Genomic DNA, 13,665 nt, shown 5'->3' on the forward strand with positions numbered 1-13,665 from the left:
ACACGTCCACTGTGTGAGCTGTTGAGATCACCCATCCACTGTATGAGCTGAAGTGATTACCCGTCCACTGTATGAGCTGTAGGGATCACCCGTCCACTGTGTGAGCTGTAGGAATCACCCGTCCACTGTGTGAGCTGTTGAGATCACCCATCCACTGTGTGAGCTGTAGGGATCACCCATCCACTGTGTGAACTGTAGGGATCACCCGTCCACTGTGTGAGCTGTTGAGATCACCCATCCACTGTGTGAGCTGTAGGGATCACCCATCCACTGTGTGAGCTGTAGGGATCACCCATCCACTGTGTGAGCTGTATGGATCACCCGTCCACTGTATGAGCTGAAGTGATCACCCGTCCACTGTGTGAGCTGTAGGGATCACCTGTCCACTGTGTGAGCTGTAGGGATCACCCGTCCACTGTGTGAGCTGTAGGGATCACCATCCACTGTATGATCTGCAGGGATCACCCGTGCACTGTGTGAGCTGTAGGGATCACCCGTGCACTGTGTGAGCTGTAGGGATCACCCGTCCACTGTGTGATCTGTAGGGATCACCCATCTACTGTGTGAGCTATAGTGATCACCCGTCCACTGTGTGAGCTGTAGGGATCACCTGTCCACTGTATAAGCTGTAGGGATCACCCGTCCACTGTGTTAGCTGTAGGGATCACCCGTCCACTGTGTGAGCTGTAGGGATCACCCGTCCATTCTGTGAACTGTAGGGATCACCCATGCACTGTGTGAGCTGTAGGGATCGTCAGTCCACTGGGTGAGTTGTAGGGATCACCCGTCCACTGTGTGAGCTGTAGGGATCGCCCGTCCACTGTGAGAGCTGTAGGGATCGCCCGTCCATTCTTTGAGCTGTAGGGATCGCCCGTCCACTGTGTGAGCTGTAGGGATCAGCCATCCACTGTGTGAGCTGAAAGGATCACTTGTCCACTGTGTGAGCTGAAGTGATCACCCGTCTACTGTATGAGCTGTAGGGATCACCCGTCCACTGTGTGAGCTGTAGGGAATCACCCGTCCACTGTATGAGCTGTAGGGATCACCCGTCCACTGTATGAGCTGTAGGGATCACCCGTCCACTGTATGAGCTGTAGGGATCACCCGTCCACTGTATGAGCTGTAGGGATCACCCGTCCACTGTATAAGCTGTAGGGATCACCCGTCCACTGTGTGAGCTGAACGGATCACCCGTCCACTGTGTGAGCTGTAGGGATCGCCCGTCCACTGTGAGAGCTGTAGGGATCGCCCGTCCACTGTGTGAGCTGTAGGGATCGCCCGTCCACTGTGAGAGCTGTAGGGATCGCCCGTCCACTGTGAGAGCTGTAGAGATCGCCCGTCCACTGTGAGAGCTGTAGGGATCACCCATCCACTGTGTGAGCTGTAGGGATCACCCGTCCATTCTGTGAGCTGTAGGGCTCACTTGTCCACTCTATGAGCTGTAGGGATCACCCGTTCACTGCGTGAGCTGTAGGGATCACTTGTCCACTGTAGGAGCTGTAGGGATCACCCGTCCATTCTGTGAGCTGTAGGGATCACCATCTACTGTGTGAGATGTAGGTATCACCCGTGCACTGTGTGAGCTGTACGGATCACCCGTGCACTGTGTAACCTGTAGGGATCACCCGTTCACTGTGTGAGCTGTAGGGATCACTTGTCCTCTATATGAACTGTAGGGATCACCCGTCCATTCTGTGAGCTGTAGGGATCACCATCCACTGTGTGAGATGTAGGGATCGCCCGTGCACTGTGTGAGGTGTAGGGATCGCCCGTGCACTGTGTGAGCTGTAGGGATCGCCCGTCCACTGTATGAGCTGAAGTGATCACCCATCCACTGTGTCAGCTGTAGGGATCACCCGTCCACTGTGTCAGCTGTAGGGATCACCCGTCCACTGTGTCAGCTGTAGGGATCACCCGTCCACTGTGTGAGCTGTAGGTATCACCTGTCCATTCTGTGAGCTGTAGGGATCACCCGTCCACTGTGTGAGCTGTAGGGATCCCCCGTCCACTGTGTGAGCTGTAGGGATCCCCCGTCCACTGTGTGAGCTGTAGGGATCACCCGTCCACTGTGTGAGCTGTAGGGATCACCTGTCCACTGTGTGAGCTTTAGGGAGCTCCCGTCCACTGTGTGAGCTGTAGGGATCACCCATTCACTGTGTGAGCTGTAGGGATCACCTGTCCATTCTGAGAGCTGTAGGGATCACCCGAGCACTGTGTGAGCTGTAGGGATCACCCGTGCAGTGTGAGCTGTAGGGATCACTTGTCCACTGTATGAGATGTAGGGATCACCCATTCACTGTGTGAGCTGTAGGGATCACCTGTCCATTCTGTGAGCTGTAGGGATCACCGACCACTGTGTGAGATGTAGGGATCACCCGTGCACTGTGTGAGCTCTAGGGATCGCCCGTACACTGTGTGAGCTGTAGGGATCGCCCGTGCACTGTGTGAGCTGTATGGATCGCCCGTCCACTGTGTGAGCTGTAGGGATCAAGTGATACATTCACTGTGTGAGCTGTAGGGATCACCTGTCCATTCTGAGAGCTGTAGGGATCACCCGTGCACTGTGTGAGCTGTAGGGATCACTTGTCCACTGTATGAGATGTAGGGATCACCCATTCACTGTGTGAGCTGTAGGGATCACCTGTCCATTCTGTGAGCTGTAGGGATCACCGACCACTGTGTGAGATGTAGGGATCACCCAGGCACTGTGTGAGCTCTAGGGATCGCCCGTACACTGTGTGAGCTGTATGGATCACCCGTCCACTGTGTGAGCTGTAGGGATCACCTGTGCACTGTGTGAGCTGTAGGGATCTCCCGTCCACTGTGTGAGCTGTAGGGATCACCCATTCAATGTGTGAGCTGTAGGGATCACCTGTCCATTCTGTGAGCTGTAGGGATCACCTGTGCACTGTGTGAGCTGTAGGGATCACCCGTCCACTGTGTGAGCTGTAGGGATCACCCATTCACTGTGTGAGCTGTAGGGATCACCTGTCCATTCTGTGAGCTGTAGGGATCACCCGTGCACTGTGTGAGCTGTAGGGATCACCCGTGCACTGTGTGAGCTGTAGGGATCACCCGTGCACTGTGTGAGCTCTAGCGATCGCCCGTGCACTGTGTGAGCTGTAGCGATCGCCCGTGCACTGTGTGAGCTGTAGGGATCGCCCGTGCACTGTGTGAGCTGTAGGGATCGCCCGTGCACTGTGTGAGCTGTAGGGATCACCCTTGCATTGTGTGAGCTGTAGGGATCACCCGTGCACTGTATGAGCTGTAGGGATCACCCGTCCATTCTGTGAGCTGTAGGGATCACCGTCCACTGTGTGAGATGTAGGGATCGCCCGTGCACTGTGTGAGCTGTAGGGATCGCCCGTGTACTGTGTGAGCTGTAGGGATCGCCCGTGTACTGTGTGAGCTGTAGGGATCGCCCGGGTACTGTGTGAGCTGTAGGGATCGCCCGGGCACTGTGTGACCTGTAGGGATCTCCCGTGCACTGTGTGAGCTGTAGGGATCATTTGTCCACTGTATGAGCTGAAGTGATCACCCATCTACTGTGAGAGCTGTAGGGATCACCCGTCAACTGTGTGAGCTGTAGGGATCACCCGTCCACTGTGTGAGCTGTAGGGATCACCCGTCCACTGTGTGAGCTGTAGGGATCACCCATCCACTGTGTGAGCTGTAGGGATCACCCATCCACTGTGTGAGCTGTAGGGATCACTCGTCCATTCTGTGAGCTGTAGGGATCACTTGTCCACTGTATGAGCTGTAGGAATCACCCGTCCACTGTGTGAGCTGTAGGGATCGCTCGTCCACTGTGAGAGCTGTAGGGATCACCCGTCCACTGAGTGAGCTGTAGGGATCACTTGTCCACTGTATGAGCTGTAGGGATCGCCCGTCCACTGTGTGAGCTGTAAGGATCACCCGTCCACTGTGTGAGCTGTAGGGATCACCTGTGCACTGTGTGAGCTGTAGGGATCACCTGTGCACTGTGTGAGGTGTAGGGATCACCTGTCCACTGTGGGGCTGTAGGGATCTCCCGTCCACTGTGTGAGCTGTAGGGATCACCCATTCACTGTGTGAGCTGTAGGGATCACCTGTCCATTCTGTGAGCTATAGGGATCACCCGTGCACTGTGTGAGCTGTAGGGATCACCCGTGCACTGTGTGAGCTGTAGGGATCACTTGTCCACTGTATGAGATGTAGGGATCACCCGTGCACTGTGTGAGCTGTAGGGATCACCCGTGCACTGTGTGAGCTGTAGGGATCACCCGTGCACTGTGTGAGCTGTAGGGATCACCCGTGCATTGTGTGAGCTGTAGGGATCACCCGTGCACTGTGTGAGCTGTAGGGATCGCGCGTCCACTGTGTGAGCTGTAGGGATCGCGCGTCCACTGTGTGAGCTGTAGGGATCGCGCGTCCACTGTGTGAGCTGTAGGGATCGCGCGTCCACTGTGTGAGCTGTAGGGATCGCGCGTCCACTGTGTGAGCTGTAGGGATCGCGCGTCCACTGTGAGAGCTGTAGAGATCACCCGTCCACTGAGTGAGCTGTAGGGATCACCCATCCATTTTGTGAGCTGTAGGGATCGCCAGTATACTGTGAGAGCTGTAGGGATCGCCCGTCCATTCTGTGACCTGTAGGGGTCACCCGTCCACTGTCTGAGCTGTAGAGATCACCCATCCACTGTATGAGCTGTAGGGATCACCCATCCACTGTGTGAGCTGTAGGGGTCACCCGTCCACTGTGTGAGCTGTAGGGATCACCCGTCTACTGTGTGAGCTGTAGGGATCACCCGTCCACTGTATGAGATGTAGGGATCACCCGTCCACTGTGTGAGCTGTAGGGATCTCCAGTCCACTGTGTGAGCTGTAGGGATCACCCATTCACTGTGTGAGCTGTAGGGATCACCTGTCCATTGTGTGAGCTGTAGAGATCACCCGTCCACTGTGTGAGCTGTAGGGATCACTTGTCCACCTTATCAGCTGTAGGGATCACCCATCCATTTTGTGAGCTGTAGGGATCGCCCGTATACTGTGAGAGCTGTAGGGATTGCCCGTCCATTCTGTGACCTGTAGGGATCGCCCGTGCACTGCGAGAGCTGTAGGGATCGCCCGTCCACTGCGAGAGCTGTAGGGATGGCCCGTCCACTGTGTGAGCTGTAGAGATCACCTGTCCACTGTATGAGCTGTAGGGATCACCCGTACACTGTGTGAGCTGTAGGGATCATCCGTCCACTGTGTGAGCTGTAGGGATCACCCGTCCACTGTGTGATCTGTAGGGATCACCCGTGCACTGTGTGAGCTGTAGGGATCACTTGTCCACTGTATGAGATGTAGGGATCACCCATTCACTGTGTGAGCTGTAGGGATCACCTGTCCATTCTGTGAGCTGTAGGGATCACCGACCACTGTGTGAGATGTAGGGATCACCCAGGCACTGTGTGAGCTCTAGGGATCGCCCGTACACTGTGTGAGCTGTAGGGATCGCCCGTGCACTGTGTGAGCTGTATGGATCACCCGTCCACTGTGTGAGCTGTAGGGATCTCCCGTCCACTGTGTGAGCTGTAGGGATCACCCATTCACTGTGTGAGCTGTAGGGATCACCTGTCCATTCTGTGAGCTGTAGGGATCACCTGTGCACTGTGTGAGCTGTAGGGATCACCCGTGCACTGTGTGAGCTGTAGGGATCACCCGTGCACTGTGTGAGCTGTAGGGATCACCCGTGCACTGTGTGAGCTCTAGCGATCGCCCGTGCACTGTGTGAGCTGTAGCGATCGCCCGTGCACTGTGTGAGCTGTAGGGATCGCCCGTGCACTGTGTGAGCTGTAGGGATCACCCTTGCATTGTGTGAGCTGTAGGGATCACCCGTGCACTGTGTGAGCTGTAGGGATCACTTGTCCACTGTATGAGCTGTAGGGATCACCCGTCCATTCTGTGAGCTGTAGGGATCACCGTCCACTGTGTGAGATGTAGGGATCGCCCGTGCACTGTGTGAGCTGTAGGGATCGCCCGTGTACTGTGTGAGCTGTAGGGATCGCCCGTGTACTGTGTGAGCTGTAGGGATCGCCCGGGTACTGTGTGAGCTGTAGGGATCGCCCGGGCACTGTGTGACCTGTAGGGATCTCCCGTGCACTGTGTGAGCTGTAGGGATCATTTGTCCACTGTATGAGCTGAAGTGATCACCCATCTACTGTGAGAGCTGTAGGGATCACCCGTCAACTGTGTGAGCTGTAGGGATCACCCGTCCACTGTGTGAGCTGTAGGGATCACCCGTCCACTGTGTGAGCTGTAGGGATCACCCATCCACTGTGTGAGCTGTAGGGATCACCCATCCACTGTGTGAGCTGTAGGGATCACTCGTCCATTCTGTGAGCTGTAGGGATCACTTGTCCACTGTATGAGCTGTAGGAATCACCCGTCCACTGTGTGAGCTGTAGGGATCGCTCGTCCACTGTGAGAGCTGTAGGGATCACCCGTCCACTGAGTGAGCTGTAGGGATCACTTGTCCACTGTATGAGCTGTAGGGATCGCCCGTCCACTGTGTGAGCTGTAAGGATCACCCGTCCACTGTGTGAGCTGTAGGGATCACCCGTGCACTGTGTGAGCTGTAGGGATCACCTGTGCACTGTGTGAGGTGTAGGGATCACCTGTCCACTGTGGGGCTGTAGGGATCTCCCGTCCACTGTGTGAGCTGTAGGGATCACCCACTCACTGTGTGAGCTGTAGGGATCACCTGTCCATTCTGTGAGCTATAGGGATCACCCGTGCACTGTGTGAGCTGTAGGGATCACCCGTGCACTGTGTGAGCTGTAGGGATCACTTGTCCACTGTATGAGATGTAGGGATCACCCGTGCACTGTGTGAGCTGTAGGGATCACCCGTGCACTGTGTGAGCTGTAGGGATCACCCGTGCACTGTGTGAGCTGTAGGGATCACCCGTGCACTGTGTGAGCTGTAGGGATCACCCGTGCACTGTGTGAGCTGTAGGGATCGCGCGTCCACTGTGTGAGCTGTAGGGATCGCGCGTCCACTGTGTGAGCTGTAGGGATCGCGCGTCCACTGTGTGAGCTGTAGGGATCGCGCGTCCACTGTGTGAGCTGTAGGGATCGCGCGTCCACTGTGTGAGCTGTAGGGATCGCGCGTCCACTGTGTGAGCTGTAGGGATCGCGCGTCCACTGTGTGAGCTGTAGGGATCGCGCGTCCACTGTGAGAGCTGTAGAGATCACCCGTCCACTGAGTGAGCTGTAGGGATCACCCATCCATTTTGTGAGCTGTAGGGATCGCCAGTATACTGTGAGAGCTGTAGGGATCGCCCGTCCATTCTGTGACCTGTAGGGGTCACCCGTCCACTGTCTGAGCTGTAGAGATCACCCATCCACTGTATGAGCTGTAGGGATCACCCATCCACTGTGTGAGCTGTAGGGGTCACCCGTCCACTGTGTGAGCTGTAGGGATCACCCGTCTACTGTGTGAGCTGTAGGGATCACCCGTCCACTGTATGAGATGTAGGGATCACCCGTCCACTGTGTGAGCTGTAGGGATCTCCAGTCCACTGTGTGAGCTGTAGGGATCACCCATTCACTGTGTGAGCTGTAGGGATCACCTGTCCATTGTGTGAGCTGTAGAGATCACCCGTCCACTGTGTGAGCTGTAGGGATCACTTGTCCACCTTATCAGCTGTAGGGATCACCCATCCATTTTGTGAGCTGTAGGGATCGCCCGTATACTGTGAGAGCTGTAGGGATTGCCCGTCCATTCTGTGACCTGTAGGGATCGCCCGTGCACTGCGAGAGCTGTAGGGATCGCCCGTCCACTGCGAGAGCTGTAGGGATCGCCCGTCCACTGTGTGAGCTGTAGAGATCACCTGTCCACTGTATGAGCTGTAGGGATCACCCGTACACTGTGTGAGCTGTAGGGATCATCCGTCCACTGTGTGAGCTGTAGGGATCACCCGTCCACTGTGTGATCTGTAGGGATCACCCGTCCACTGTGTGAGCTATAGGGATCACCCGTCCACTGTATGAGCTGTAGTGATCACCAGTCCACTGTATGAGCAGTAGGGATCACCCGTCCTCTGTATAAGCAGTAGGGATCACCCGTCCACTGTGTGAGCTGTAGGAATCACCCGTCCACTGTGTCAGCTGTAGGGATCACCCGTCCACTGTGTGAGCTGTAGGGATCACCCGTCCACTGTGTGAGCTGTAGGGATCACCCATCAACTGTGTGAGCTGTAGGGATCACCCATCCACTGTGTGAGCTGTAGGGATCACCCGTCGACTGTGTGAGCTGTAGGGATCACCCGTCGACTGTGTGAGCTGTAGGGATCACCCGTGCACTGTGTGACCTGTAGGGATCACTTGTCCACTGTATGAGCTGTAGGAATCACCCGTCCATTCTGTGAACTGTGAGGATCACCCGTGCACTGTGTGAGCTGTAGGGATCACCCGTGCACTTTGTGAGCTGTAGGGATCACTTGTCCACTGTATGCGCTGTAGGGATCACCCGTGCACTGTGAGATTTAGAGATCACCGTCCACTGTATGAGCTGTAGGGATCACCCGTCCACTGTGTGAGCTGTAGGGATCACCCGTCCATTCTGTGAGCTGTAGGGATCGCCCGTCCACTGTGTGAGCTGTAGGGATCGCCCGTCCACTGTGTGAGCTGTAGGGATCGCCCGTCCACTGTGTGAGCTGTAGGGATCGCCCGTCCACTGTGTGAGCTGTAGGTATCGCCCGTCCACTGTGTGAGCTGTAGGGATCGCCCGTCCACTGTGTGAGCTGTAGGGATCGCCCGTCCACTGTGTGAGCTGTAGGGATCGACCGTCCACTGCGTGAGCTGTAGGGATCGCCCGTGCACTGCGTGAGCTGTAGGGATCACCCGTGCACTGTGTGAGCTGTAGGGATCACCCGTCTATTCTGTGAGCTGTAGAGATCACCCATGCACTGTGTGAGCTGTAGGGATCACTTGTCCACTGTATGAGCTGTAGGGATCACCCGTGCACTGTGTGAGCTGTAGGGATCACTTGTCCACTGTATGAGCTGTAGGGATCACCCGTGCACTGTGTGAGCTGTAGGGATCACCCGTGCACTGTGTGAGCTGTAGGGATCACCCGTCTATTCTGTGAGCTGTAGGGATCACCCGTCCACTGTATGAGCTGTAGGGATCACCTGTCCATTCTTTGAGCTGTAGGGATCACCCGTCCACTGTGTGAGCTGTAGGGATCACCCGTGCACTGTGTGAGCTGTAGGGATCACAATTCCACTGTGTGAGCTGTAGGAATCTCCCGTGCACTGTGTGAGCTGTAGGGATCACAAGTCCACTGTGTGAGCTGTAGGGATCACCCGTGCACTGTGTGATCTGTAGGGATCACCCGTGCACTGTGTGATCTGTAGGGATCACCCGTGCACTGTGTGATCTGTAGGGATCACCCGTGCACTGTGTGAGCTGTAGGGATCACCCGTGCACTGTGTGAGCTGTAGGGATCACTTGTCCATTCTGTGAGCTGTAGGGATCATCCGTCCACTGCGTGAGCTGTAGGGATCGCCCGTCCACTGAGTGAGCTGTAGGGATCGCCCGTCCACTGAGTGAGCTGTAGGGATCGCCCGTCCACTGAGTGAGCTGTAGGGATCGCCCGTCCACTGTGTGAGCTGTAGGGATCGCCCGTCCACTGTGTGAGCTGTAGGGATCGCCCGTCCACTGTGTGAGCTGTAGGGATCGCCCGTCCACTGTGTGAGCTGTAGGGATCGCCCGTCCACTGTGTGAGCTGTAGGGATCGCCCGTCCACTGTGTGAGCTGTAGGGATCGCCCGTCCACTGTGTGAGCTGTAGGGATCGCCCGTCCACTGTGTGAGCTGTAGGGATCATCTGTACACTGTGTGAACTGTAGGGATCATCTGTCCACTGTATGAGCTGTAGGAATCACCCGTCCACTGTGTGAGCTGTAGGGATCGCCCGTCCACTGTGTGAGCTGTAGGGATCGCCCGTCCACTGTGTGAGCTGTAGGGATCGCCCGTCCACTGTGTGAGCTGTAGGGATCGCCCGTCCACTGTGTGAGCTGTAGGGATCGCCCGTCCACTGTGTGAGCTGTAGGGATCGCCCGTCCACTGTGTGAGCTGTAGGGATCGCCCGTCCACTGTGTGAGCTGTAGGGATCGCCCGTCCACTGTGTGAGCTGTAGGGATCGCCCGTCCACTGTGTGAGCTGTAGGGATCGCCCGTCCACTGTGTGAGCTGTAGGGATCGCCCGTCCACTGTGTGAGCTGTAGGGATCGTCCGTCCACTGTGTGAGCTGTAGGGATCGCCCGTCCACTGTGTGAGCTGTAGGGATCGCCCGTCCACTGTGTGAGCTGTAGGGATCGCCCGTCCACTGTGTGAGCTGTAGGGATCGCCCGTCCACTGTGTGAGCTGTAGGGATCGCCCGTCCACTGTGTGAGCTGTAGGGATCGTCCGTCCACTGTGTGAGCTGTAGGGATCGCCCGTCCACTGTGTGAGCTGTAGGGATCGCCCGTCCACTGTGTGAGCTGTAGGGATCGCCCGTCCACTGCGTGAGCTGTAGGGATCGACCGTCCACTGCGTGAGCTGTAGGGATCGCCCGTCCACTGCGTGAGCTGTAGGGATCGGCCGTCTATCACCAGACATTCACCTTCTTGCACGTCTTGCAGCATGTGGTCATCACGAACTTCAGCACCTCATGGGTGGACGGCATGGCTCTGTGCGCTCTCCTGCACTCCTACCTCCCGCAGAGTATCCCGTACGCTCAGCTGCGCCCCCTGGAGAAGGTATGTCGCCATCTCTGCGCCATCTGTCAGGGTGCAGAGCACTGGGCTCACGAGTGTTGAACTCTCTTACAGAGGAAGAACCTGCAGTTGGCCTTCCAGGTGGCGGACAGTGCGGGGATCCCCCCATTGCTGGTAATCACCCCCATGTAACCCGTCTCTAGCTTCTCCTCCTCTTCTGTCTCTGACTCTTGTCCTCTCTGTAGACCACAGATCACCTGCTCCAGACACAAGGTCCAGACTGGCAGAAAGTTCTCCTCTACGTCGAGTCCATTTACCAGAAATTTGAGGCCTGAGTTTTGTGTTACTCCTTGGAATTGTCTGACAACCACGGTCAGCGCTGCAGTAGTCGGAAGCTACGACCGACCGGCGTCTCCAGCCTGTTACAGGGATTCTTCACGTAATGAAGTCTTCTGAGGCCACCAGCTCTGAACTCCTCGTATAGCTGCAGACGGTATGTGGACGGCCATGATCAGGATCTCTATATAGGGACTGATCCCTACAGCAGGATCTCTGCTCTGAGGGATGAGATGCAGAATAAAGCCAACTTGTACTCCATCCCAGTCTGAGCTGATCTTCTGTAAACCAGGAGCCTAATCTAAAGACAGCCCTTGCCCTTACGCCTACTTGGCCAAGTGCCGGAAGCGCCGCTGGGGCTGAAGGGTTACAAACCCCTCGAAATCAGTAGAGTAAGGGAGTAAAGGGGTTCATAGGATAGTTCATCAATATCATATCAGCGGGGGTCAAAGTCAATAGGAGTACGGCCCCACACAGTCTACAGTGCTGCGGGCACAGCCAGGTGTGGGACCACCACTGCTCTGATGACTTATCCAAATCAATCAAGTCCCAACCTATCACAGACAGGGGTCCGCGTCCTTCCAATGTTTGGCTGCGGTGATAAAATGAGGGGTAACTGAGCGTTCCTGTCCGCACTGAGCATGTAGGACAAGTAACGCTGCAGCAGCTGAGAGGTCGGGGGTCATTTCTATGTAGGACAAGTAACGCTGCAGCAGCTGAGAGGTCGGAATCATTTCTATGTAGGACAAGTAACGCTGCAGCAGCTGAGAGGTCGGAGTCATTTCTATGTAGGACAAGTAACGCTGCAGCAGCTGAGAGGTCGGAATCATTTCTATGTAGGACAAGTAACGCTGCAGCAGCTGAGAGGTCAGGGGTCATTTCTGTGTAGGACAAGTAACGCTGCAGCAGCTGAGAGGTCGGAGTCATTTCTATGTAGGACAAGTAACGCTGCAGCAGCTGAGAGGTCAGGGGTCATTTCTGTGTAGGACAAGTAACGCTGCAGCAGCTGAGAGGTCGGAGTCATTTCTATGTAGGACAAGTAACGCTGCAGCAGCTGAGAGGTCGGAATCATTTCTATGTAGGACAAGTAACGCTGCAGCAGCTGAGAGGTTGGGGTCATTTCTATGTAGGACAAGTAACGCTGCAGCAGCTGAGAGGTCGGGGTCATTTCTATGTAGGACAAGTAACGCTGCAGCAGCTGAGAGGTCGGAGTCATTTCTATGTAGGACAAGTAACGCTGCAGCAGCTGAGAGGTCGGGGTCATTTCTATGTAGGACAAGTAACGCTGCAGCAGCTGAGAGATCGGGGTCATTTCTATGTAGGACAAGTAACGCTGCAGCAGCTGAGAGGTCGGGGGTCATTTCTATGTAGGACAAGTAACGCTGTAGCAACTGAGAGGTCGGGGGTCATTCCTGTGTAGGACAAGTAACGCTGCAGCAACTGAGAGGTCGGGGGTCATTCCTATGTAGGACAAGTAACGCTGCAGCAACTGAGAGGTCGGGGGTCATTTCTATGTAAGACAAGTAACGCTGCAGCAACTGAGAGGTCGGGGGTCATTTCTATGTAAGAAAAGTAATGCTGCAGCAACTGAGAGGTCGGGGGTCATTTCTATGTAGGACAAGTAACGCTGTAGCAACTGAGAGGTCGGGGGTCATTCCTATGTAGGACAAGTAACGCTGCAGCAACTGAGATGTCGGGGGTCATTTCTATGTAAGACAAGTAACGCTGCAGCAACTGAGAGGTCGGGGGTCATTTCTACGTAGGACAAGTAACGCTGCAGCAGCTGAGAGGTCGGGGGTCATTTCTACGTAGGACAAGTAACACTGCAGCCGCTGAGAAGTCGAGGGTCATTTCTCTGTAGGACAAGTAACACTGCAGCAACTGAGAGGTCGGGGGTCATTTCTATGTAGGACAAGTAACGCTGTAGCAACTGAGAGGTCGGGGGTCATTCGTATATAGGACAAGTAACGCTGCAGCAGCTGAGAGATCGGGGTCATTTCTATGTAGGACAAGTAACGCTGCAGCAACTGAGAGATTGGGGTCATTTCTATGTAGAACAAGTAACACTGCAGCAACTGAGAGGTCGGGGGTCATTTCTATGTAGGACAAGTAACGCTGTAGCAACTGAGAGGTCGGGGGTCATTCCTATGTAGGACAAGTAACGCTGCAGCAGCAGAGAGGTCGGGGGTCATTCCTATGTAGGACAAGTAACGCTGCAGCAGCTGAGAGGTCAGGGGTCATTTCTTTGTAGAACAAGTAACGCTGCAGCAACTGAGAGGTCGCGGGTCATTTCTATGTAGGACAAGTAACGCTGTAGCAACTGAGAGGTCGGGGGTCATTCCTATGTAGGACAAGTAACGCTGCAGCAGCTGGGAGATTGGGGTCATTTCTATGTAGGACAAGTAACGCTGCAGCAACTGAGAGGTTGGAGTCATTTCTAGGTAGGACAAGTAACGCTGCAGCCGCAGAGAGGTCGGGGGTCATTTCTATGTAGGACAAGTAACGCTGCAGCAGCTGAGAGGTCGGGGGTCATTTCGATGTAGGACAAGTAACGCTGCAGCAGCTGAGAGGTCGGAATCATTTCTATGTAGGACAAGTAACGCTGC

General features: G+C 55.3%; 1 protein-coding gene across 1 annotated transcript in view; it reads left to right on the top strand.

Annotated features, from left to right (window-relative positions):
• LOC141162683 (uncharacterized) overlaps window positions 1-11,320 on the top strand; it is a 44,827-nt gene extending 33,507 nt beyond the window's left edge. The window contains exons 11-13 of the mRNA XM_073649039.1: window positions 10,649-10,765; window positions 10,838-10,897; window positions 10,969-11,320. Of these exons, the coding sequence (XP_073505140.1) occupies window positions 10,649-10,765; window positions 10,838-10,897; window positions 10,969-11,058 (267 nt within the window). The 3' untranslated portion in view covers window positions 11,059-11,320. The remainder of the gene's footprint in view (window positions 1-10,648; window positions 10,766-10,837; window positions 10,898-10,968) is intronic.
• The last annotated feature ends 2,345 nt before the right edge of the window (window positions 11,321-13,665 follow it).

This window comes from Phyllobates terribilis, unplaced genomic scaffold (assembly GCF_046119375.1).
Source record: "Phyllobates terribilis strain yellow unplaced genomic scaffold, ASM4611937v1 Scaffold_9__5_contigs__length_417890890, whole genome shotgun sequence".
Lineage (NCBI taxonomy): Eukaryota > Metazoa > Chordata > Amphibia > Anura > Dendrobatidae > Phyllobates > Phyllobates terribilis.